Source organism: Fopius arisanus, unplaced genomic scaffold (genome assembly GCF_000806365.1).
Source record: "Fopius arisanus strain USDA-PBARC FA_bdor unplaced genomic scaffold, ASM80636v1 scaffold00126, whole genome shotgun sequence".
Taxonomy (NCBI): domain Eukaryota; kingdom Metazoa; phylum Arthropoda; class Insecta; order Hymenoptera; family Braconidae; genus Fopius; species Fopius arisanus.
In genome coordinates this window covers 57,761-81,987 of record NW_011887865.1, presented here as the reverse complement: position 1 = coordinate 81,987, position 24,227 = coordinate 57,761, and the positions used below count along the sequence as shown (strand labels likewise).

Below are 24,227 nucleotides of genomic sequence, written 5' to 3'. Positions count from 1 at the left end.
GAAATAACGTTTCAACAAACAATTTCCCACATTTTGCGAAGTGTCCATTCCTCCCATTCAATGTTGACATCAATAAATAATTATTTTGTCGTAGTAATATTATTAATGAACGATTGGTATGCAACAGTGGATTGATACTGATGAAAAAATAGTGCGTTGGCGAGTGGCTGGTTGATGATATCGTGGGTATCGATGTTGAATGAGGACTTGAAACCGGATAGAGCTGTCAGTGGATGCCGATTACTATTATTACTTACGCCCATCGTGTCTGAGTGGTTGTCTAGGCTGTAGAAAATTCAGCAGGTTCTACCAGAATGAGGAGTGAAGATGTTGGTTGAGCTGGTTGGTGAGGTAATGAGGGTTATTGCTTGTGGATGGTGATATTTATGGGACAGGAGATGTTGTTGGATGATGGTAGCACATAAGGCTTGTCTCGCATCGTTACTTCTCGTAGCTCGATCGATAACGACCCCATTGCAAATATTGCGAATGGGGGAGAGCAACCCCCCGGGTATCACCCTCTTTTTTTTCTCTCTTTCCTGGGTGACTGTTAGGTGATCCGTTTAGAGTGCATCGGTCTTTGCATTAAAAATAGAAGGGATTTTTTTTTATCTACCTCTTGTGCGCTTTTAGCCTGGTTTCTGTTTGTGCGACTTGGTGTTTTATCATTTTTATTTTATTTTATTTTTTTTCGTTGAGGGGGCACTCTGGTAATCCAATGCTGGAGGATTTCTTTTGTTCTCGAGGGTTTTGTTGGGTCCTTGAAGAATACGACTGATGGAGTGTCGAGGCTCTTATGGCGTCAAACTTCCGCTTCTTGCTACACGTGACTCGACTACTGTTTTTGGTATCTTTCGATTTTAATTGAGGATGTGTGAGTACTTCTCGATTTTTATGGGATATTTATTCGGTGATTGATGACGGTACAATTGGAGTTGTTGATTTAATGGGAGAGTGAAGTGGGGCAGTTCGAATGGACTCTTGTGATCAATAGAGAGTAAAATTTCGATCTTCAGAGATTAAACTGTTAATATGAATAATCAAGTACTTTGACAATTTTTTTTATTGACTCCTACTAACGACAGGAATAAATATATTTGACTTTATGAATAAAATCTATTCGAAAACCTTTCAATGTCACAATCGTAAGACTGACTGTCATATTCTCCATGAAATTAAAAAAAATGGTAATAGTTTGAGGGTAAGATGAGACTTGAATGAAACCTCTGATATTTAATGAAAAATATCGAAAAGGATTTAAAGGGAAAAAAGTGGAAAGTACTTGGTTATCCTGAAAGCAGTTGGTTCAGTTCTTACGGTTGAAGGAGATGACTGTTTATCTTGGACTGATATCTGCCAATCGGACGTTATGAAGGCTCTCCTTCATGATTTTTTACAGAGGCCTCTGTGTACACGAAGAATGTACCAATGTGTCTTCAACAAAGAATGTTTCTTTTTTCTCGTATTTCACACAAGTTGACTCAAGTTCTTCAGAGAATTGTGGATTCAACAACGATGCAAAAGCTCCATCGTGTTTAGAGTCATTAACCTACATCAGGGGACCTAGAAAACATTCGTGAGATTCTAGGTTTTTCACTCGCTTTTGGAAAACTTGTGTTTATTCTGAACCGAGGGGATAAAAAAATCCCATGAATTTCAAACGGAATAGGAAAAAACTTCAGTGTGAATTTCTGCTCTGGAAATGTTGCACAACCTAGTGGGGATAAATAATGCACAATGCAAACGTGCCAACAGGGTTTAACGAAATAATTAATGAAGCATATGGTCGTGCGAAGAGGGGAATCCGACGTTTCTGTTATGCGCTTAATCAGACTGTGACCTAGTAATTATTATCCCGCGTGAACTCACAATCTTCTTGATGAGCGAATTCTTGAGAGAACGAGTGTGGAGAGGATACTCGGGGGTGTTGACGAAAAATCATTCTGGAAAATGGGGACGGAAAATAATTGTGTAAATTCAATGGCGTCAAGGACATGCTTGGAGACCACTTTACAAGTCTGGCTACTTGTGTGCCTCCATTGTCAGGGCGAATGAACCTGGGAAATAGTTGACAATATTCGATTTAAAAATATAGAACTCTATCGTCTGAAAATCCTTATACTTTTAAATGCAGTTTCAAAAGATTGGCGTTTCAAAAAAATTTGTCTTCGTATTTTATCTGGGAGTTCGTAGACCTTCAACAAACCTTTTCACTTCCACAGATAACATATCTGTAGATGTTACTTTCATTCGTATTTGATGTTGATGATAGCTAATTATAACTCTATGAGTTGAAAATATACATCTCGCACACACGATCCATGAAACTCGCGTCATTGTACGCGATCCCGTAATTCATTCATAGGGGGAGAAAAACCGTCATGCGTGAAAGTCGTTTGAACGCATATTCAAACAATTTTTCTGTAATTATCAGCGCCAGTCGTATAACGGAAAAAGCTAATTGTAAAAATCGTTGAACTCGTGAAAAAAAAGCAGCGCATGCTCTGTTTGATGTTGTTTTTAATTGGAAGAAATAACAATAATAATATGTTTGGGTAATTTTTTGTACTTCAGTGTGAATCACACGTGACTAATGCTCTATCAATCTGGTATGTGGGACGTGACCGGTTTTCCGAGTTGAATTTATTGTTTCGACGTAATCGTTTTGGTGTCTCGGTAAAAATGATATCTTGACTAAATCAAATGGCCTCAACACGTTGTCATGAATTGCACAGGCTTTTGGCACGAGTCTAACTGCTCTGAAAATCCCATTCAAGTTATTGAGGTCTTGTGCAAGCGCCAGTTTCATGTCAATCCTCGGGTGGAAGCATTCAACTTCATTTAAAGATCATTCAGATGACGTTTCTAGAATTATTGTTAAAATATCATAAATCACATCATCAATTCCACAAGAATTCCTCCATTATTGAATTCTATTTCCGTCTGTCATCTTCTTCACGAATTCTTACAAAGTAAGAATAATCTTTTAAAAAGAAAAATATCGAAAATTATTGGGCAAATGTGAATGAACGATAGGATATCCTCGTAAAATTACTCTCACAAAAACGATTTCATTTTTGTTCTCTATTCCTCATATTTTCTTCCAGTGATTCATATCCCGTGAACTGTGCGTGTCTAGTATCTAGTCTCTACTAATTTCTTCTGAAAAATGACGGTGAATACCATTTATCTTGTTCTACCACTTCATTAGAAATTAAAACGCAATAAAAAGAACAAATTAGACTCACAAGTATTCCGAGAACTCTTCAATCACCTAGGAGTTCTCACAAAGTATTACAATTTCTTCTTGTAACGAGAAATCCTTAATTACGGTGAAACAAATTATTTATCGCATGTTGCGACAAATTTCATGAGGGCAACTCCATTTTTTCGTTCCATCTTCACATTTTCTTTTTGAATTTTTCCTGTGGTTTGACGGCAAGTTAAATCACAATAAAAAGGACTCATGAAGATTCTTAGAAGTATTCAGTCTCTTCATTCTTCCTCGACTTCTTTCTATAACCGGAAGTGCGTGTATGAATGACGTGTGGGTCAGTCATTGCGTCGCAATGCAGGCAATTTATCGAAGGAAATGTTCACGATTTGCTCGGTTGGCTCCAGCACGATTTAACTTCATATCGATATGTACCGAGATCAAACTTCAACAAGAAAAATTGTTCATGACGAATGGGCTCAGTGCAGATTCCCCTGGGGGGAAAGATTACATACAGAATTAGTGTTTTCGTGCCAGTGGAGTTGGATTTTCTTGGGATATCTGACATTCCCTGGCATTTCTCACCGATTTCTCTGCCAACTTCGGTTGATCCATACATTTAACTCGGTAGGCTGAGGGAATACAGAAAAAGTCAGGGAAAAACGCGAAGAAAATAAACGTGAGACATTATCAGCACGTGTGACTTGGAGGAATCGTGAAAGACGTGTGCCGAGGACAGAAATGAACACGTGGTGAAAGTAAATATTACAAAATGTTGTGGGTTAACTCAGTCTGATAATAAGTCTTTATCTAATGAGTCACACTGTTGATATGTTTCTCACGTACCGAGGGATTTTTATTGCACCTATTATGCACATAAGGACGTGAAGTTGGACGGATTACTGGAGTTATTTATGAGGAGAGGGATGAAAGAAAGGGATAAAATAGCACCTGCAAAGACTCATGTAATCTCTCCTTAGTTTATTTGGTTTTGTGATTTTTTAATGCGTTAACAGGATTTTCTTTAAAATTCTCTGTGTACTGACAGCTCAGGGTTTTAGGGAGAAATCAGTGGAAACTTTCACCTTCGAGTTCAATTATGTTGTGAAAATTCATTGGTGAATCTAGCCGTGGATTTTCAATTAATAGAAAATTCTCTGTGAAACTCTCTGTTGATATTTTCATTGATAATGCAAGTGAGTTTGGAAATTGTCAACTCCGCGCTGATTAAATATTTAGATTTTCATTAAACTTCCGATGAAACCTAAAACTTCATATTCTCCTCTAAATCGGCTTTATCATAAATGCCGCATTTGACTTTCCCGGAAATTCCGACGAATTCTGTAATAAAAAATTCAAAATGCTTGTAAAAAAATCGGCAGAACCTGCCAAATTAATTTCAATTGTTTAAAAAATTCAAATTAAGTCTATTCTGGAATTCCTGCGGCCTAGAAATTGATGATTTCATTAAGATGTCATGATTTCTCTCCTTTGACACCGAATTGAATGACAATCGCGTTTCAAATACAACTCAGCTGTCCATGAAATTCAAATTTTTTATTGTAACAATGCGTGGGACGATTATCAACTGAATTAGACTCGATGTGGTCTCAGTTACAGAGTGACTGTATCAGTTGTCACATGAATTTTCTATCGGTCAATAGGGAAGTGGTGAACACGACACTGATAGTGATTCCAGGGTTACTGGGGACTGACGCGCTGTTATAGTTATTAAATAGTTCAATTAATCTGTCTGTTCTGATGCATCAGACTAGAGAATCAATTGAAATGATTTTACTGGGGTGTAATTAAGGGCTTGGAACATTTCCGGTTTTTACGCACCTGTCTCTGTGCAGGCAAGCGGTCACCGGTGCTATATCGCGTGTTCTTTTTTCATTGCCATTCTCGAACGGCTGTCCCTCAGGCAATTTTACATCACAGTATCATATTCGTGTTAACGACTCGTGAAAGCCAACTGAATATTCGTGAAAGTCTCGAAGAATTCGATATATTATTCGCGTATTAATAAAAAAAAAATTTAATCGAGCATTTGTCTATCTTAAATTTGGTTTTACGATTGCGGGGACAAACGTTTTGTTTGTTCATGAGGAGCGCATGAAAGTTCAATACTCTTGAGAGGGGAAAATAAAAATGTTGAAGCTGTTTGGGACTCTCTCAGCAACGCTTTCCAGAAGGGCGACGTTTTAACGTGGGATATGGTGAAGGGGTCTATTCATAGATCGTCGAGTTATGGAGGAAAAGAGGAAAATAAAATCCCGGGATTTACCGTACTCCACCGAATTGTCATGGGATTTAACAATTCACTGTCTGTTTTGACGCCAATGTCAGGTGGTGGTTGAACTCATGTTCACATTCGTATGCAGATACCTGCCAAGCCCCTTCCGGTTCTCTCCGAATTTTATTGTTTTTCCTTGTGGAGGGTTTGGCTTTCACAATTAACGAGGATGAATTAACAGTTAAATAATCAGATAAATTTCGTGCGGGCTCTGCATTTCCATACCTGTCCGATGATTTATGACTGTGCTATTAATAGATGTGCGACTTCATAAACAAATATTTGAGGTTAAATCCCCCGGGAATTTCGACGACCGTTGAACTTGAACATCTCAAAAACTCAATAACGATAACCAGGAAACTGGACTCATGGGGGCACTGGTCAAGGGAACAGGTGGAAAATTCATTGGGCTCACCTGCTATTATTGTATCGGAGAGATTGTATTTTGCACCACCGGTTTTTCCGACTTTTGGAAAATCCTTGAGTTTACGACCGCTTAGTTTCAGCTCACCGCTGAGGTGTGCCTCCTCCAGGATTCTCTCCAGACTCCTGGTGAGCTGTTTCTGTATGTGGCCACTCATATTTGACGCAACCATCGCCATGTTACATTTTTTAAAAACACTTCACACGCCACATCGGCTGCTATTTTCAGGCGATTTTTTTTTTTCGAGGAAAAATCACGTTTTTATCTCTTTTCCGCTTTTTTTTTTCTTTTGGAATACGGAGTCTACTTCGTAGACGAATTGTTGTGCGAGTGGCTCCACTCTCGCTTGGCTTCGGCCAGACTGTCGTGGCGAGGTTGTGGTATTGATGGTGGGGGTCGGCTGCACGACCATTGGCCGATGCCACGGCGGAACTACCCGACGACGCGTGACACACGACGCTCGGGTGTATAGTGAATATTGTCAGAGGGGTAACCTCGGCCGTAACCCCCACTCTCCGAAATCCCCACTTGTGGCCGTCTTCCCCACCAGTCGAGCCGAACAAAACCGAAGTTACTTCGTCGGTAATATTCAGTATATCGATACAATCCATCGAGGCGCGCGGGATCGAGTGTATCGAATTCGGGTGTGTGTAGATGTGTTCGAAACGCGCGGGATCGAGTGTATCGAATTCGGGTGTGTGTAGATGTGTTCGAAATATTCAAGTGAAGATTCGTTTAGTTGTTTCCGGTAATTTGAGAATTGGCATTCGGTTGTGCCGACAGTCACAGGATGAAACCATTTTTGATTGAGAAGAAGAAGAATTGGCGGGATTTGGAGGAATCGGTTTTTCTTGGCGCCGAAGGGGCTGAAGAGGTCTTTGTTGGAGGATAGCTAGGGTTGAAATGGTAATGTAATCATTCAAAATATTTACATTAATTCCTGAATATGGGGGACGATGATGGAATGTTCAGGGACAAGAAAAATTCGGAAACAAAAGCTTTTTTGTACGCGTCTGTGGCGTTGATGTAGGATTTTTAGGAGAGAGAAGAGACATTTGCCAGAGTTGAATTTTTTCACCAACCAAAGGCACATTTCTCATGATTTCGTAGTTATAAACAATGGTAGAATCCTCACAAACGATAACAATTGAAAAACAATTGCCGTCCGATGCCATTCCTCCAGTTGGCCCTCTGGCGGCGAAAAGAGGTTTATTTCAAAAATTGAATTTTTTTTCAACTAACGGTTGATTTCAAAAATTGAATCATTCTTCCGGTTATTACACGACTGCTCGTCTGCCTGAGGGTAAATTTGAATTACCTTCATTGGACACAAGGCGACGTGAACTTAACAGCTGTCGATATTGTGAGAATTCCTCGACGAATGTTACCATTTCGTCCGGATTTAATCTCTCGTTCGAAACTCTCAAACTGAATGAGTAAGAGATAATAGAAAACATGTTGAAATTTCGTAATTGGAATTGTTATTGGTCTGCGTGAACGCAGACTGAATTGATCCGGATTTTATCAGCGGGATGACCCGACGTCCTCGTGTGCATACGATAACCCCATTAATTCAGAAAAATAGATAATTTCATCAGGTCTTGTGGTCGGATTTAAAATCATCCTCTCGTTGTCTAGGTTCGTTTCCTAATTATCGTCTCGTAATTATTCACAAAAGCAATATCTGAGTACAAAATGAAATCTCAATGCAAAATTCTGGTAGCAATAATGGATTTAATCGCAGGATATAATTCCTCACTGGATTAACACACACGTATGGTATTTCTTCATGGAATTTTATTGCAGGATTGAGAAACTTCAATCCTTCAATCCTTGTTGCTCTTGCGTTGGGAAATTGCTATAAATCTTCATGATCAATAAGTCTCCTCTCACATTTATCCAGACGGATTTCAATTCATGCTATCGATTCCTGACTTTATTTACAAAATCTTAGATTGAGACTCTTTACAAATGTATTACATGAGTATACAATCATATCTTATCAAATAATTAATAGGATTTTCGCAGAGGTTTTGCCCCTGAAGAATAATCATTGAACGTAGAGAAAGAGATGTTTGTGGTGCTTCTTCATCCATTGTTGGAATTCCAATGTAAAAATTAATGCTATAATCCAATTGGTCTTTGTCCTCGAGAAATAAGTGGATCAGTTGTCTTCTGGACACCTGTTTTCCTGTATCTCCTGGAAGAATAAAACGAGAATGGAAATCGAATCGATTCAGTCGAATAGTCCATGAAACTCACCCGATTACGACGCTCTCCGTATTTGGACCAGAAGGTCACTTTGCAGGGCAGTCTTTGGCCAGTTTTCTGATTGAATATCGAACACGTGCTGAATGGGGGTGAATAGAGGTGGAGGGAAATTGCTGGATTTATTGTACTTGGATTTTCCACTCGATGAAGTCCCATAGAGTCGTTTATGTAGCACACGTCGTTTGTACAGAGGGTATTCTTCTCGATTTCACGGAGTTCCTGGTCTTCTGGACCGGAATCAGTGTATTCGGTCGATGGCCATGCATATCGCGTCTGCCTCACAATTAATCATGATGAATCATTAATTCACTGGTGATTAAGTCTCGATTATGATAATCTTTATAATAATCTCATCAGAATTGTTTTCTTTCGAGGGAAATATTTGGATTCTTCAATTTCAATAATTAATGAAACATCAATTACAATTATTATAATCACATTGATAATTACGTTTCTAATATTCTTGGAAATACTTTTGCAATTGATTTTGTATTCATTTTGATTGAGATGTGATTAATTGAGGGTCGAGCGACGTCAAATCGTCAATTAATTGTTGATTGATATATTATTTTAATCGATTTGATTTGAATGATATCTATCGAGTGGAATAATTTATGAGACCAATCACCAGTTAAAAGTCATTTCGCTGAATTTCATTTTGTTGAAATAGTGAATGATTTTTCCAAGTAAATGAATCTGTAGAGGAATGAATTTTTTATCGGCGTCGATTGATTTACCTCGCGCAATTCTCCCTGAAGTATTTTCATGACACAATGGGCATCAGCATGATCATGAATGGCTGAGCCATGACCCTCACCCCAGCACAACACCATTAGGTTGAATCTCCCATTGCCCTCGTCCACCAGATTCCTCGTGTACCTGAAGAATCGCATGTGCCACACAATTAATTTTCATAAACACTCGGCATGAAAAATTATTCTTATATTAAATCGCGTCCACCTCCAGGTACCCACGTAATTGCCTAGTTTCACCCATTTCTGCGAACATATCACGACGGGCAATGATATAGTAGAGGAAATTGCGACTGATTTACTTGAGACATTCACTGAGTCCTGATAATTACACGAGCGTTCAATACGCGGGGAGGGAGAGAGGAGGCAATTGTTCACGAAAGTAAAACTTCGTACATGGTTTAATTCTACACTTGTTTTTCATTTTTTACATCGGATTTTCTCGTTCAATCGGTTTGCACAATGCAGGGGAAAAGGATAACCTTATGTGATAAGGAAGTTTTTCGCTGGGTTGTTTGTTATCAGCCGCTAGAATAATTACGCTTTCAAATGTTGAATTAAGACTCAAGCACTTACGAACGTCAAATAATTTGTATTTCAACATTATTATTGATGGGTCTTTAATAATAGGAACGCTGAAAAATGATAGGATATGTGGTGAAATAGACCGAGAATTCCAGATCTTTCTGGCTTCAATGAGATGTCAATGAGAAAGAAGACGATTTAGTATTCACGTTTATTATTCCTGAAATGAACCTGGAAATCTAAGACTCTTCCTCAATTATATTATTATTGAAACTGCCAAATATAGCCCATTCGGCTTTTTACATTTTCAATTAAAATCTTTTTCGAGTTGAAGATAAATTAAATATAGAACACTCCAATGCTCCAAATAAAGTCAATATCAATTGTATAAACAATTTTAAATTTCACTGCGTCTGCATTACACCTAGTTCAAAAAATTTTATTGTTGTATTTTTCATTATTGAAGTTATTGAAATTTCTACTAGAATTGTTATTCGAATAAAAACTTATCTTGAATGTCGATTTTCCTTCAACTTCAAGAAAGGTTTTTTTCTTCACACATTCTATTTCGCTTCCTCAGACCCGTTACATTTCTCGTCCGGGAATCGACTAAAATCGTGACTAGCCTCCCAACATCCCCTCTAGATTCATAGTTACCTGTAACGATCAAACTTGGCGTATTTCTTCCAGTCCTGTGGATTACTCCTGTAGGATGACATGAGTTTCTGAACATAATCGATATCAACGACATCGGTATCGAACGCATTATGAAGCTCTTGGATAAGTTCCACAAGTGTCAATCCCTTATCCGGTAAATCACTTCTCAATTTATTGAGTACTTTGCTGTAGGCCCTAGCTTCTCTGCTACTCAAATCCATTTTTAATATTACCCACCCACACTAAATTCGCAAATCTACTTGCGCCACTAAAAAAAAATCACTGGTAACCCGTAATTTCCGTTGAAATGACCCAACAAATCCAGAGAGGGATTGTTCATCCAAGTACTTGGTTTATTCAAGACTAACAGAGGTCGGGGCACAGCATCTTATATGTCGCCAACTAAAAGTAATCCCCTACTCCCTGTTATCCGCACTTTTAAGAGAATCATACACACGATATCCATTTCAATGGAAAAACAGAGAGGCAAACACTGATTCGCTCCCTCTTTATCTCAAAGACAAACAAAAAAACTATCACTTTTGTTCTTTGAATTAAAAGTGGGGAAAAACAAAATAATTTGAATGTCAGTACTGTACACCTCAGGGAAGGCAGTACCGGAGATTACAAGTCGACACGTGGTATATGTTCGTACCGATATGCGACGAGTTACCATTTAAATCATTTGTCGCTTTTTTTTCTTGGCCAGCACACCGCATACTGCAGGTGCATGCTGAAGGTTCTAACGCTACCACTGACTGGCTATTGCACCTGTTGAGTCTAAAGAGCTCTGCTTCCCTCAGTCGCCAATTTCTTCGGTTATTACTTCGTGGAAATATTTACCAGAGGTTCTCAATCTGTGACAGAATGTCACTTTCCCTTTTTCTGGGTCTTCGTTTGAATCTGATACATGTTGGAGATTAATGGAACTTACGGCTTATCAAAACACGTGTGCCTCCACTATTTAATATACGTGATAGTGTTATTTAAACTCTTGATAAATATGGAATGGTAGAAACATACGTGGAACGACCTTCAGGTGATTGTTATTTTTCCTGGGATTTCGTCAGTCAAGCCAGTTCTTGGGGGGTCTGTGTCTCGGGGCCATAAACTCTTTTGTCGATTGCCCATTGGTCATTCTCTTTGGTGATGGACATCTGCAGCTCCTTGTTTTTTTCATTCCAGTGCTGTCGTCGAACTCTTCACGACTCTCTTTGAATCTCCAGTTGCATCTGTTTCGTTGGGAATTGGTCAGGGAAATATTCTTCAATTTTCTCGGATATAGCGGTTTACCTGCATGGCATAGTTTTACAGTAGAAACATTTCGCCTGGGGCCTCTTATCTCTCCGACAGCGACATGGACTTGTTCGGCAATTGTCGCACACTGCTAATGTTTTTCGGTTAACTCGGGGGCAATTGCAATCGGGGGGTGACTCATTGCGATATTGTAAACTTGGCCTTTCTGCTATCGTACTGGAATTTTAAGAGATATTTATTCGATGGGTCGATGGAGGAGCTTTTAATTTCCTCTCATATCTCCTGATTTAAAAAATTGCACATCATTTTTTTCCCAAAATCATTGAGTCACTAGATTTGAGTATAAATTTTCTTGAATGAAAGAAAAAATTCACCTAGGTCAGATTGGAATTGGAATTCGGAAAACTGGAATTGAGGGATTTTTTTGGCGATGGGAAATGCTTTTTAATGGTACAAGTTTGTTATTTGGTTTGTCTATTACCTCAGACATCTTGGGGATTTCGGACAGCAGCACGAAGTGGTGTTGCACTGATCGCAGCTTACAGAGTCACTGATTTTCTGTTGCAATTCGGTCATGACGTTGGAGAAGACGTTGAGCTTCTGGTATGGCAGCTCCTCAGAGCCGTACGGTTTCAACTGGTCGCACCGGCAATTATCCGGATTCTCTCGGTTGAATCGTTCTCTTGGAAATCGAGGTGGAATTCCAGGTCTCGGTTTCCAATTCCCTGAGACTCCGCTATTACTTCCGGATAGCATTGCAATTGTCAATATTTTACATTTATTTTTGATTGGGCAGGCGCTTGAAAAATTTCACGATTATCAATCCATCAAATGTAAAAAATTCTCTTGGGATGTTAACGTGAATCGTTATGGCCATAATTAATGTAAAATGGTATCGCTAAATGATATTAAGGTCAGACCAAGTTGAAAGCATAGTTTATCATCATCAATACGATGTGAAAAAATGACCTAATTTAACCCGAAATTTAGCGTGACATAACGTGAGTCATCAATCAATAAAAAAATCGAGTCGATTCTTTAAAAAATTACTTCGAACTTCTATTCGCACTTTAAAGGAATTCCGAAGTTTTACGAGAATTCTATTCGCATTGCATTGACTTCCATTACTTTGCCGAGAAAAAAAAATTCAGGATGTCCTTGTTCTATACAGAATGCCGGGCATCAATTATCCAACTTTTCTAAGAATTCTTATGAAAAAAATTCTAGCTCAATTAATAATATAAAAAAAATGTATAAGCATCCACTCAATAATTCTATAATCTTCAATAGAATGTATAGAATATATAAAATCTATAATTGTTAATAGAATTGACACAAAAATATAGAATTCAAATTTGAATTGAATTCTTATAGACTCCCAATAGAAATTTGATGGCATGATATTCAGGTGAAATTTCTCCCTCGAATGTTTTTATACGCGCCCTAATTATTATTTCACAATCCAACCCACTTGTTTTCGTCCTGAATCGACCGGCCTTTGCCGTAGGGTGACTGACAGTTGCAAAAATCACTCGGCATTCTACAATAGGAGCATTTTCGAACTGGTGCACGACATGTGCAGCAGTTCATGGGATTGCAGCACGATCCACATGATATTTTACAGGGTTTTGGGGGATTTGGTTGCCTGCAGGTGCAGCAGGTTGTCTCCTCCTGGCACATGCAGCATTTCTGCTCCCTCGGAGGCTCCGAGCATCGGCATGTCAGTTCCTCTTGTCTGCAGCATTTCTCGCAGCACTCGCAATTTGTTTTCTTTTTATTGCAAGATTGACAGCACTCTTCTTGCTGGGGTTCTTCTGCTGCGATGAAAGTGCAGGGAACAATTTTTGGCTCTTCGGGTTTACCACATCCACAATCTATTATCGGTTTGTCCTCTTTCTGAGGCTTTTGGAGACTCTCGTGATGTGGGAGGGCAACTTCTGGTTTTTGGATACTCTGGGGACTTGAAACAACTTCTGGTTTTTGAGTAATTTGGTTCGAGAGTTTTGAATCACTGAGGGAGGTTCGTTTTTCCTGTTGTTTTGTTGTTATTTTTGCTACGATTTTTGGCTTTCCCCGGCGTTTTATCACCGTCTGGGGACGGTTCAGAGAGCTGGGGGGCTTCGGAGGGGGTTTGCTCGTCGGTACAACTTTCGGGGGTGCTTCATTTATTTTTATTTGTGAACTGTCGGATTTCTTTGGCTCTTGTGGAAGATTACTTTGGTCGGAGTCATTAGCTCTTGGTGCTGATGAGCTGGAACGTTTCACAATCGTCATAGCTCGCTTCCAGGATCGAAGGAGGAAAGATTCTCGCTTTTTCTCCCCGGAAGGTATCGATTCCGGTACCGGAGCTCGCGACGTGTCACTCTCATCTTTTTGAACGGCATCATCTGTTGCTACCGGTTTGTCCTCCTCCAGGAATTCATTCGCTTCATTCACATCAGTTGTCTCTTCCGCTTCTTCTGCTGTGGGTGTCCCATTCTTCAGGGATTCCCTCGAGCCTTCAACGGAATCTATTTTCTCTTCTCCTTCGGCATCCGGACGACCGCACACTGTGAATTCTTCCTCGGGTTCGTTTGTGCAAATTGTGAAAATCTCGCGTTCAGGTTCTTCCCGGATTCGACAGCACGACTTCTCTTCTGGTTTATTCACAGGCTCATCACAACGGACCAATCTGTGATCCTCAGGGTAATTAGTCGCAACAGAATATACTTTCTCCTGAGGCTCACAGGGACAAGGAGGACGTTGGGGTTTTGGGGGCTTGCAGGAGCAGCAGATGCCCTCTTTGAAATTATCAGGCACATCCCTCTCAGCAGGGAGGAACGAGTAGTTCCTCGATGGTCTTGGGGTACCCCATGAATTATTATTATCATAAAACGATTCCTGATAATCAAAATCATTGGTCGACATTGCTGGACAGTTCTCAAGGCTGCAGCCATCGAGATAATCCTCACTGGACTCGATTTCATTCGAAGAATTCATTCGGCTGAAGGACGACGTCTCGTCCGGAGCCTCGGACATCCTCTTCGTGGACTTATCACCCTCCGTAATATCCTCTGGCTCCTCGCATAGGCAGTCGAGCTCCTGTGACTCCATTCTCTTCTTCCTCTTTCTCGTCAGTGCATCCATAAGTTTACTTGTCGATACACTCGATCCACTCGTACTTGACTTCATCTCGGATTCGGATGACGAGTCCTCGGAGCACTTGTCCTTCTCCGGGCACTTGCGTTTAACGTTTTCATTAGCCTCGGAGCAGATGTAGATGTTGACGTTGCCCGTCATCCGACGGTTGTCTGTTGAAACATTTGTCTTTTGCTTTGATTTTTTGTGCTTCGATCGTTTTGCCCTCTCGCAGTCCAGAGCTGCATACGCAGGACAAATCGAACGATCGCATTGGGAAATTGTTGTTTTACCTGGGGATTTCGAAGGTGACGGAGCTCTCGGAACTCTGGGAGCTCTGGGAGCTCTGGGAGATAATCGATTACGGGCTGGATCCATCGTGTGAGAGTCGAAGGTCTTCTCCTCGGAATTCAACAGGGATTTATTCTCTTTATTGCAGTCTTTCGTTGGGATCAGCTCCTCTGGGGATTCTGAGAGCTTTTTTTTCTCCTTGGGCTTCGGCTTTTTGGAAATCGATGGAGGTTTTTCTATATAATCACAGACTCCATCCTTCACTATATTCCTCACTGCCTCCTTGATCGAATTGTTGATCAATGTCGTCAGAGCCTTCGGATCTAGTTCGTTTTCTATCTGTTTCTGTAATTCCTTCACTGGGATTTCGTCGTCTGGTGATTCTGGATGTTCATCTTTTTCAGTCTTCTTTTTGGAATTTATATCGTTCTCTTCGACTTCTGGGGTTGCGACGTCGTTGATTTTATCTGGAGTCTGTGACGCCTCGTTTTCGTAAGTTTTCTTTCTGTCGATGGACTCATTTTCCTTTTTTGTTCCCTTTCGACTGAAGAATCGACCGAAGCGAGACCTCGGCGAGCCTTCGGGAGATTCATTTCTGGTTTCTGGCATGGTCTTATCTATTATTATCGGTTTTTACAGTAATTTGAGGGGTTGGGTTATTATCTCACTTGGGGATCAATTGTGATGATTATTTCAATTGGTGGTTTCGTTCTCGGAGTCTGCTCCGGACGTTTCTCGATGGGATTTCAATGGGGATGATGAGTCACTCCATTTTCGATTATCCTTTCGCTTTCGGAGATTTGTTGTCTACGAAAATATTGTTCCATTAACCAAACTGTCAGAGGTATGGGATACACTAGAATTTTTAGAGAAGAACGTGCGTTGAGAAACAGATGAAGGGGTACCTTTATTCTATCGGTAAACTGGGGTTTGGGAATCGATCGTGAAGGACCTGGGACTCGATAGGGATACAGTTGGATCAGTTCCTTGCTGTTGGGGGCTATCAAGGGGGTTTCCTCGTCACTTTCATTTAGTGGGATTCCATCTTCGCGGTGTGTTTTATTTTTAAATTCAGCGACTAATCGGGGAAAGACTTCTGTATTCTGATAGGGGAGGGCTTCTCCTCTCTTTGGCTGAATAAAATTATAAATCGGTATTTTTATGGTTTGGCTATTAACTAGGTCGATTTTTTTTTATTGTATTTTTTCGCATTTTGGGAGTTTTATTATTATTTACGCGGCAAATATACGTGAAATTAACTTTTAATTGATTGAAAAATTCGATTTTAAAAAAGTTCAATGTTCGTCCTCGAGAGCCGTATTTATAGCTCCTGGGGCGATCCTGAAAAAAAAATTGGAAAAATTCTCATTTTTGCTCCGATTGAATCCGAAGCTTCTCCGAGATATTTTGCGAAAAACAATTCAAAAACAAACGATAATTCATTTTTTTAAAAACGGCTGAACCGATTCAGTTAAATTTTGGCACAGACTTGACCCTTCGCAATGCCTATGGTGTGACAAAATTTCACCTTTCTCCGAAGAACTCTAGCCCTTCAACATGTCAGAAAATTGAAAAATCCAAAAATTGTAAAAAGAGCGAAAACGAAATCAAATTCCTCATACACGCCCACGAACTTACAATTCTCCATCTCGAAGGTTGTTCTCGGTCCACAACACTTGGTCCTGAGATTGGCTCGGTCTGAATCTCTTCCCAAGCTACAAATCTCGGGACAACCTCTCTAACTTCAGATTCTCTTCTATTTTTATACCCCCCACCGACCTCCCAACTTTGACACGCGCGTTGAGATCTCCCAACCGCGTCATCTCGACGGTAACATCGATGACAGAATTCCCCAAATTCTTCATCAACTAGATGTTCATTGTCTCCGCAAGTCCGTTGGCAATAACACTCTCCAAAAGTATCTGCATTTGCGAGGTAATTATCGCCGTCGAATGCGTTGGAGTGCAGCCAGTTTTCAACGTGGTATCCTCTCTCACAATCTGTAGCTTGATGACAGGAGCATTGTACAGGATCCTTCTCGGGAGGAACCTCATCAGACGTCTGAGTTGCCAAAGTTGTCCTTTCCTTCTGCTCTGTTTGCTCACCCTTATTCTTTCCCTTGCACCTCTTGCACTTCTTCCGCCTTCTGAATCGTCTCGTATACTCGCTGAATATCCCTCTCCCCAGATTTTTCGGTGGTGACTCAATTACATTTCCCTCTAGATTTCCTTCTTGTTTTTCACTGCCTGTCCTGAATCTTTTCGAGTACTTCGAAAATATCCCCCTGCCCTCTTTTTTCTCTGTGAGACTCTTTCTTTCTTCTCTCTGAGACTCAATTGAGTCGCTCTCGAGACTTGCTTTCTCCGCCCGTAGTTCTTCATCCTTTAATTCTAGGTCTTCATCAGGTTCTTTTACCTCGACGATTGGTGATTCCGGTTCTACATCGGTTTCAGTGGCTTCTGTCTCTTCCTGAATCAACGGAAATTTTTTGAACCCTCTCTTCGGTCTTTTTACATCGCCTCCATAGATCGCCAATCCTGTTGGAGGATCGGAAATTTGTGACGCGAACTGTCGCCCTCGATCATTTGTTCTCTTTCCCCCATTGCCAGTTTTTACAGCTTTGACAATTTTCTGCTTTGACTTTTCCTCGTGGTCGGGTAAAGTGGTCTCATCGACTTCGTAATATCTCGTATTTTCCGCCAGAGGATGAGATCCCACAGATCCCTCGTCACTTCCCCCACGTTCCCTATGAGAATCCCAATTCAATGAGTAGATATTCGGACAGCAGTGCTTCCCCTGCGGGTGACTCTTCGATCTCTTCGATCTTCTCGTTCTCTCGGGTAGATCATACAAATCCTCCACATGCTCTCCATCACTCCTTGATGTCCTACCTCGTTGACAGGGAAGACAAGACCTCGAGTTTCCAGACTGCAGCATTTTGATGACCCTCTGAGTGAGGGATCCTCGCTTGCCGGCTGTTCTACCCCCCATCTCTTTCCCCTCTCTGTTCCTGATGAAAGACACTCGATTGAGGGCATCGACGATTCTCTGGACCCTCCCAGGTTTCTTCCTCAGGATCTTACTCCCGCCAGCACCCAGAACCCTAGCCTCCGAATTGTCCTCCACTTCGATATGCAACACCTCCTCTTCCTCAATTTCTTCAGTCGACTGACACGAATCGGAGTCTCGAGAATTCGATGAGTCCTCATCACAGGGACACGAGGGTTTCATTCTTCTCAATCTCCTGGCTCTCAAAACAAAGCAGGAATTCACCCCTTCACTACTATCGCAGGTGTCTCTGATCAATGGTTCGTTGAAGATCTGAATCGTCACGTCGTCCCGGATTTTCTGAGCTTCGAGATCTCGATAAACCATTTTATCCACTGGAATTACTTTCCCCGGGGGCTCATCCTGGTATGATTGACTGTACTCAGACGAGTCCGTGGTGATGTCTTCAGTCACTTCTTCAGTCACTTCTTCAGTCACTTCCTCAGTCATTTCCTCACTCACCTCCTCGCTCACCTTCTCAGTCACCTCCTCAGTAACCTCCTCAGTCACCTCTTCGATCTTCTCATCCGATCGCTTTTCAAAGTCTGGAGTCTCTAATTCCGTTGTTAAATCCTCAGTCTCACCTTCCGTCGGCTCCACAAATTCCTGAATGAACTTGACAGTCCGAATCGGCTCGTCCTCAGAAGAATCCCACTCTTCACTCATGTCTGACATGTCACCGTAGTCCATCGGCGACCGGCAGATGGTGCAGAGATTTTGCAGGTCAGCGAAACACTGCGGACAAAATATCCCAACGCACCCTGGAGTCGGGCACTTGATGTGAGGAGATTGCTCGTCCCTCTCGGGGCTTCCACATAGCAGACACATAATCTGATCCTGCGGGAAGCATTTGTACAGAATCGGTAACATCGCCATGATCCTCTCCTTGCAGGTGATCTTCTCGATACTCTGATTGTCGCCGTTTATCCCGAATTTTCGACGCAGCTGTCTCCTCGCGAATTTTATGAAGCCTCCTCTCGATCTAGGTCGATCAATCATTCGATTAGGGGTCTATTGAAGTGATAGAACTAGAGTAATTTTCACATACAATCTTCTCACCGAATGATGTGATTGTAAAGCCAGACCGCTCTCTGCTTAGACCTCTCCGGATGGTAGTAACCCATCACCACTTGTCTGAGTCTCAATCCGTAGGGCTCAAAAATTGTCATAATCCAGCAGAGGAGAATCAGGGAAACGATCTGCGTATAGCGATCAAAATCCGGTGGTATAGGATCAGGTAAACAGGGCAGAGTGTCCACCTCGATATTAGCGTCGGAGGGGGAAAAGGCTTTGATAATGGTTCTGTACAGTTGTGCGAGATATCCATTCCCGGAGACGTACATTCCAACGGAGTTGACCTGCTGGACTTTAGTCTCAAACCTGCCATGGTATCGAATTGTACTGAGGATCCAGTAGAGGCTGTAGTCCACCATCATGTGGATGCAGAGCTTAAAGGTGGTGAGACTGAGAAAGACAGCGGACTTGGTCAGGTGAATTTTTTCGGCCTTGATGAGAGTGATTGATGTCAATGGAATGTATTTCCCTTTTTCTCTCGGGTTCAGGGGAAGAACCGTCTCTTTGTCCTGCTTAGCGCGAATCAGGTCGATGTGTCGGAGGTCTTTCGTCAGATATTGATTATCAAATCGCTCGTTTGTCAGCCACTTGTGACGATAATGTATCACTCTAGGGAAGAGATGATTCCATTTGTTATTTATTTCGAGTTTATCGAATATACTGTACCTAAGGAGCATGAATAGGACGAAGAAGCTTGTGGCGAAGCTCATCCAGTCGAAGAGAGTCAGGAATTTATCAGTTCGAGATCTTATTTCTGTAACTATTCCTGTTGCTACCTCCTCCAGTGTTTTACTCTTATTCGTCTCGAAGTGAAATGAATGGGAAAAGTCCACTTTCACGTAGAACATCGCTTTCATGTGCTTTGTGAATTTTTTAATCTCTGGAGAAAAATTATTTATAATTGTGGGTAATGATTTGCTGCTGTCGGTGAATTGAGTGCAATTACTTTTTCGTACAGCACCGACGATAGCATCCGATACGAATGAAACGAGAATGCAAATAAAGTCGAGGGGTTTGACAATGTAACACAATGCACCAACGACATAAGCCAGATTGCATACTCCCCCGAACAATGGGCCGAGTTTAGCGAAACAATCAGCAACAGCACCATCGAATACTTTCTGACATCTCTCGAATGGTGTACCGAGTTTCTTATTGCAGATATTAACAACGCTACCGAGCCACTCGAACACAGCAGTAATTATCTTAACTTCAATGATAAATTCATTCCGTTTTTATGGTGATTCAGAGTTTAATGGGGAATTAATGGGCGTTCATTAGGCATTCATTAGGCATTCATTAAGCTTACTTATGCTGAGGACCATTCGTTTGATCGCTATGAGCACTTGTTTTATCCGTTGCACCACGATTTTCACGGTTTTTATTATTCCAGCAACTGCATCGCGAAGGGCGTAGAACGGCTGTTTTATAAGATCTACTATTGTTTTTACCGCTTCTTTCAATTGCTCCTGTAGGGAAAATATTGTGCTATCAACATTTCTTTTAATCGTTCTGAAAATTATTTTTATTTTCAAACGATTCGGTTAAGAATCTACGGAGAGGTATTCTCCAGAAAATTTCTAGCCTGAGGAAATAATGGCCTTTAAATTAATTTTCTTCCGTTAAAATTCAATTTATTTGGAAAATGGAATTATTTTTCAGGTGGTAATGGAAATTTTAGGGGGTCTATTTCCCAAATTTGTAATCAGTGTAATTTCTCCTCTGCTCTTTATTCTCGTATCTAATTCCAAATCAATTGATTGGCTTACAGTTCCACACGCGAGTGATTCCGAGAGTACTCCGATATTGTGCAACGTATTTTTGGCTGGTCCTGTCAGTGCCAAGATGAATGCATAAGCCATGAGTGCCTGTCGACCCCGCTTCGAGAAGAATTGTGGTAGCAGCAGAAAAACAACACACCTGGATAGCAATAAAAAATATTGATATCCAGCAACCCGGTGAGTGATTACTTTTATTCATACTCAATCTATTGTACTGCTTACCGTACGCGATGTGAAAAGGCGAGGCCAATCGTCAGTATTATTCCGAATATTGAGCACAGTAGAGTAGCCGAGGAGAGAGTGAAGTTCAATTGAAACACGAAGAACATGAAGAATATGTAGGTTAAGAGCATACCCCCCAGGAAACCAATCATACTCGTCAGGAGGAAATTCTCGAATGTCCCCTCGGTTTTGAAGAGTTCAATTTTTTTGTGAAACCAAGTGTTCTCGGTACAGGAGAAACATCTTCTCCATAATTCTCGCATTTTTATTCTCAACCTGGAAGTTCATTTCAGTTTATCAAAGACTGAAGAAGATTTCAAAGATGTCACCCTTTCCCCTGAAATTTACGGTTTTTTAAAATTTTTTTGAACTCATGGTGGGATTAACGTGAAAAAATATAACATTTTTGCGTTTTGCGAGTATTTAATTATTTTTTAATTATAATGGAATAATTAATTACTCATGGAATTTCTATGCGGTGCGGAAATTTTTTTGCGTCTTTTCTAGACTTTAAAAAAAAATTACAATACTGTAGAAAAATTGTAGAAAATATCCACAATTTGCCAGAAAAATTTTAAAAATTTGAATTTTGGGTAGAAGGGTGTGGAACATCTTTAAAGTTTTTTTTTGACAAACCGACATGATTTTCTTGACTCGTATCCGCTGCCTCAAGGTGTAATTCACCTTTCCGCCTTTTGAGATCTCAATAGATTTGAGTTTTTCATCGTGATAATCCTCTTGCACCTTTCCAAGTTTTCTCGCGGTCATTACCAATTGAAAAAACGCCATCATGCACGCGATATTCGTTGACTATTGCTAATAAATGTTCATGCACTTTAACAATATCTGCCTCTGGGGCAATTTAAAATTCAAAATCAACAAGTGAAAATCGGGGAAATCTACTTAATTAACTGAGAAATTAATCCGAGCTTCTTCTACACACCTCCAGATGGCACCATCTGTCTCCGAAATTGCTAGATTTACTCTGAATACGCGATTCCTCTAAATTCACCGCGACCATTCGTAATTACATTCAAGGAGACTCAATCCTCTTACGACCTCTGGAATTTTCCAATTACTCATCACAAAAAAACATGATCCACTGTTTGCGCGGAAAAAAAATATTGTGGAACAATTACCAAACAATTCGCGTAATCATGAAGCGGAAATCATTTTCAGATATTTCTCGCTCGATATCGAGGCAAAAAGAGCAGTTAATTTTTTTCCAGTCATTGAGAAAATTCACGAAACTCAGGGAAAGTAAATTATTCAGTACCAAAAAATTATTTCTAACCACTTTCCCAAACAAAATTATTGGAAAACAATAATCCAACTAATTACCAACAATTCAAACCCACAGAAAGTTCGTAAGGGCATTAATTAATTCTAAAATTTATCAACCCATTAAATTTTTTAATATTTCACTTTCTTCGTCGGAGCAACAATTGCCTCCCGCGAGATTCAAATGGCAAGACTATAAATCATCAATAACAATTGATAATGAATTAGATTTCGCTGTCGGTTACTCGTAGAGTACAATTAGCTAGGAACTTTTATAAAAAATATTTGCCGGCGTATCGAACGGTTTCTATTCCCGTTGTCGATTGTTTAAAAAATTTCCAGCGACTACTTCGTACTATATATCACGCATTGGTCGATTTCGCGGTACATAGTCAACTGGCATGTACCGAATGACAATGATCCCGCATAAAAATTCCAGGCCACTATGGGGTACAGAGGAACGCGTGAAAGTACTAACTTATGCGGTATTAGCCTACTTCTGAGCGAAACTTAAGCATTATTCCGATTTTTTTTTTCTTCCTCTTTAGTTTGTGGTGAAAAAAAAAAACAACTAACGCGACTATTGCACTGGGGAAGGGGTTTCTATGTAAATAACAACGCATTATTATACAGTGGAGAATGCCCCATGCAGTTTATCTTATCTCCGCAAAAGAAATAGAAAGTTGGAGCGATTTCATTTTCACCAAGAATTGTGCTTGCTATTCTCCGTGTCAGACATACCATTCGGCTAAAAACGTGATGAGATCGGAATAGTCTCAGTTTTTTGGGCATTTCAAGATAGTAAATATCAGGGTTTTCACTCGAGTTGCATTTTACTCACTCCGAAATTAGTTTGGAGATCTTTACTGAGATTAATTTATGGCACAATTTATCCTGACGGTGTAAGAAAATTATTCCTGGGAAAATTATCATTATTTTGGAGAATTTTCATTCGACGGGTTTTTTATTTATTACAATATCCAATACAATATAATTAGCTCAATAATTATTAAATGCTTGGGTATAAACTTTTTTTAAAGTGCGTTGAACTAAAAAAAATTGAGATCTCCAAGATGTTGCTAATCACCAGGAAGTATTTTTTTCCGAATCTTCAATTTTTTGCTCCCTGCGATAACGAGTTTAATTATAAATTTTGAAAGTCAGGGGATTTATTATATCTGACACATGGAGATGAGATGTGTCTTCTGTTCAGCTCGGTAGATTTTCTGGTTCATTTTTTGCTCTAGGATCTCTTGGACTACATTAAAATAATCTCGTAAACCTCTCCTCGTACGGAAAATCACAATTACGACTCCATTTTCAATTCAATCAGTCACTTACGGATTTAACCGTTGCAAGTCACTTGCAATCAGTGGAATCTCATAAATTCCCTAATTGTTTTAGACATCAACTATAATTCCACGTGATTTCAGTCCAGAATGACGCGGTGATTTTATTAATGAAACGATCCACGGAGAATTTAATTTATTAAAAGCTCGATTCACATTTTAATCAATAAAATCCCCGATTTATTGAAAATTCACATCGAGTTCCTTAAATAAAAATAGCATAAAATTGATTATTCAAACATTACACATTCAATTCTACTCTTCTATTCTCAATATTCCGCGTTGGAGTGATTGCTTCCAGAATTTAAATTCAAGTGGTCACTCAATTTTTCAGACACGAAGTTTCAAAGCTTTTAATCACCCTCGATATATTTCTGTCCCTCAAATTTCCTCTGAATTTCAAATGATTTCAAAATTTCACATTTTAGAATCTAAAACCGAGAGTTCATATACTTGCAATTTTTTTTTGTATAAAAGACGCGTATTTCCTTCAATAGCACAATGTCGATTGACAGCTGACGTTTAATTACAAAAAAAAAATGATTCGATACAATATCACCGTTTCATGTCACGGATGTGCACGCAACACGTGTCCATTAATGTGCCAACATATCTCCCAAATTTAAATACACTTTAGCCAGCTCAAGGTTAGATATTATTTCATACAA

At 40.1% G+C, this 24,227-nt stretch overlaps 3 protein-coding genes across 4 annotated transcripts in view; all 3 read right to left on the bottom strand.

The window, feature by feature from the left end:
* Positions 1-6,384, bottom strand: part of Lrch (Leucine-rich-repeats and calponin homology domain protein) — a 16,687-nt gene extending 10,303 nt beyond the window's left edge. For both annotated transcript variants that reach the window (XM_011313594.1, XM_011313593.1), the window contains exon 1: positions 5,926-6,384. In XM_011313594.1, coding sequence (XP_011311896.1) covers positions 5,926-6,112 — 187 coding nt within the window. In that variant the 5' untranslated portion in view covers positions 6,113-6,384. The remainder of the gene's footprint in view (positions 1-5,925) is intronic.
* A 1,458-nt stretch (positions 6,385-7,842) lies between these two features.
* On the bottom strand, positions 7,843-10,509 carry LOC105271825 (cysteine dioxygenase type 1). The gene is made up of 4 exons (XM_011313595.1): positions 10,140-10,509; positions 8,943-9,084; positions 8,197-8,478; positions 7,843-8,134 (listed from the first exon to the last, which is right to left on the bottom strand). Exons 1-4 carry the CDS (start codon positions 10,358-10,360, stop codon positions 8,099-8,101), a joined length of 681 nt encoding a protein of 226 aa, XP_011311897.1. The 5' UTR covers positions 10,361-10,509; the 3' UTR covers positions 7,843-8,098.
* Positions 10,470-21,718, bottom strand: LOC105271844 (uncharacterized). The gene is made up of 13 exons (XM_011313630.1): positions 21,570-21,718; positions 20,930-21,205; positions 20,696-20,846; positions 20,236-20,395; positions 19,873-20,136; positions 19,593-19,806; positions 18,912-19,535; positions 18,474-18,834; positions 16,802-18,374; positions 12,868-15,421; positions 11,878-12,132; positions 11,433-11,612; positions 10,470-11,371 (listed from the first exon to the last, which is right to left on the bottom strand). The coding sequence occupies exons 1-13, from the start codon at positions 21,716-21,718 to the stop codon at positions 11,206-11,208; spliced, it is 6,927 nt and encodes a 2,308-aa protein (XP_011311932.1). The 3' UTR covers positions 10,470-11,205.
* Positions 21,719-24,227: the final 2,509 nt, after the last annotated feature.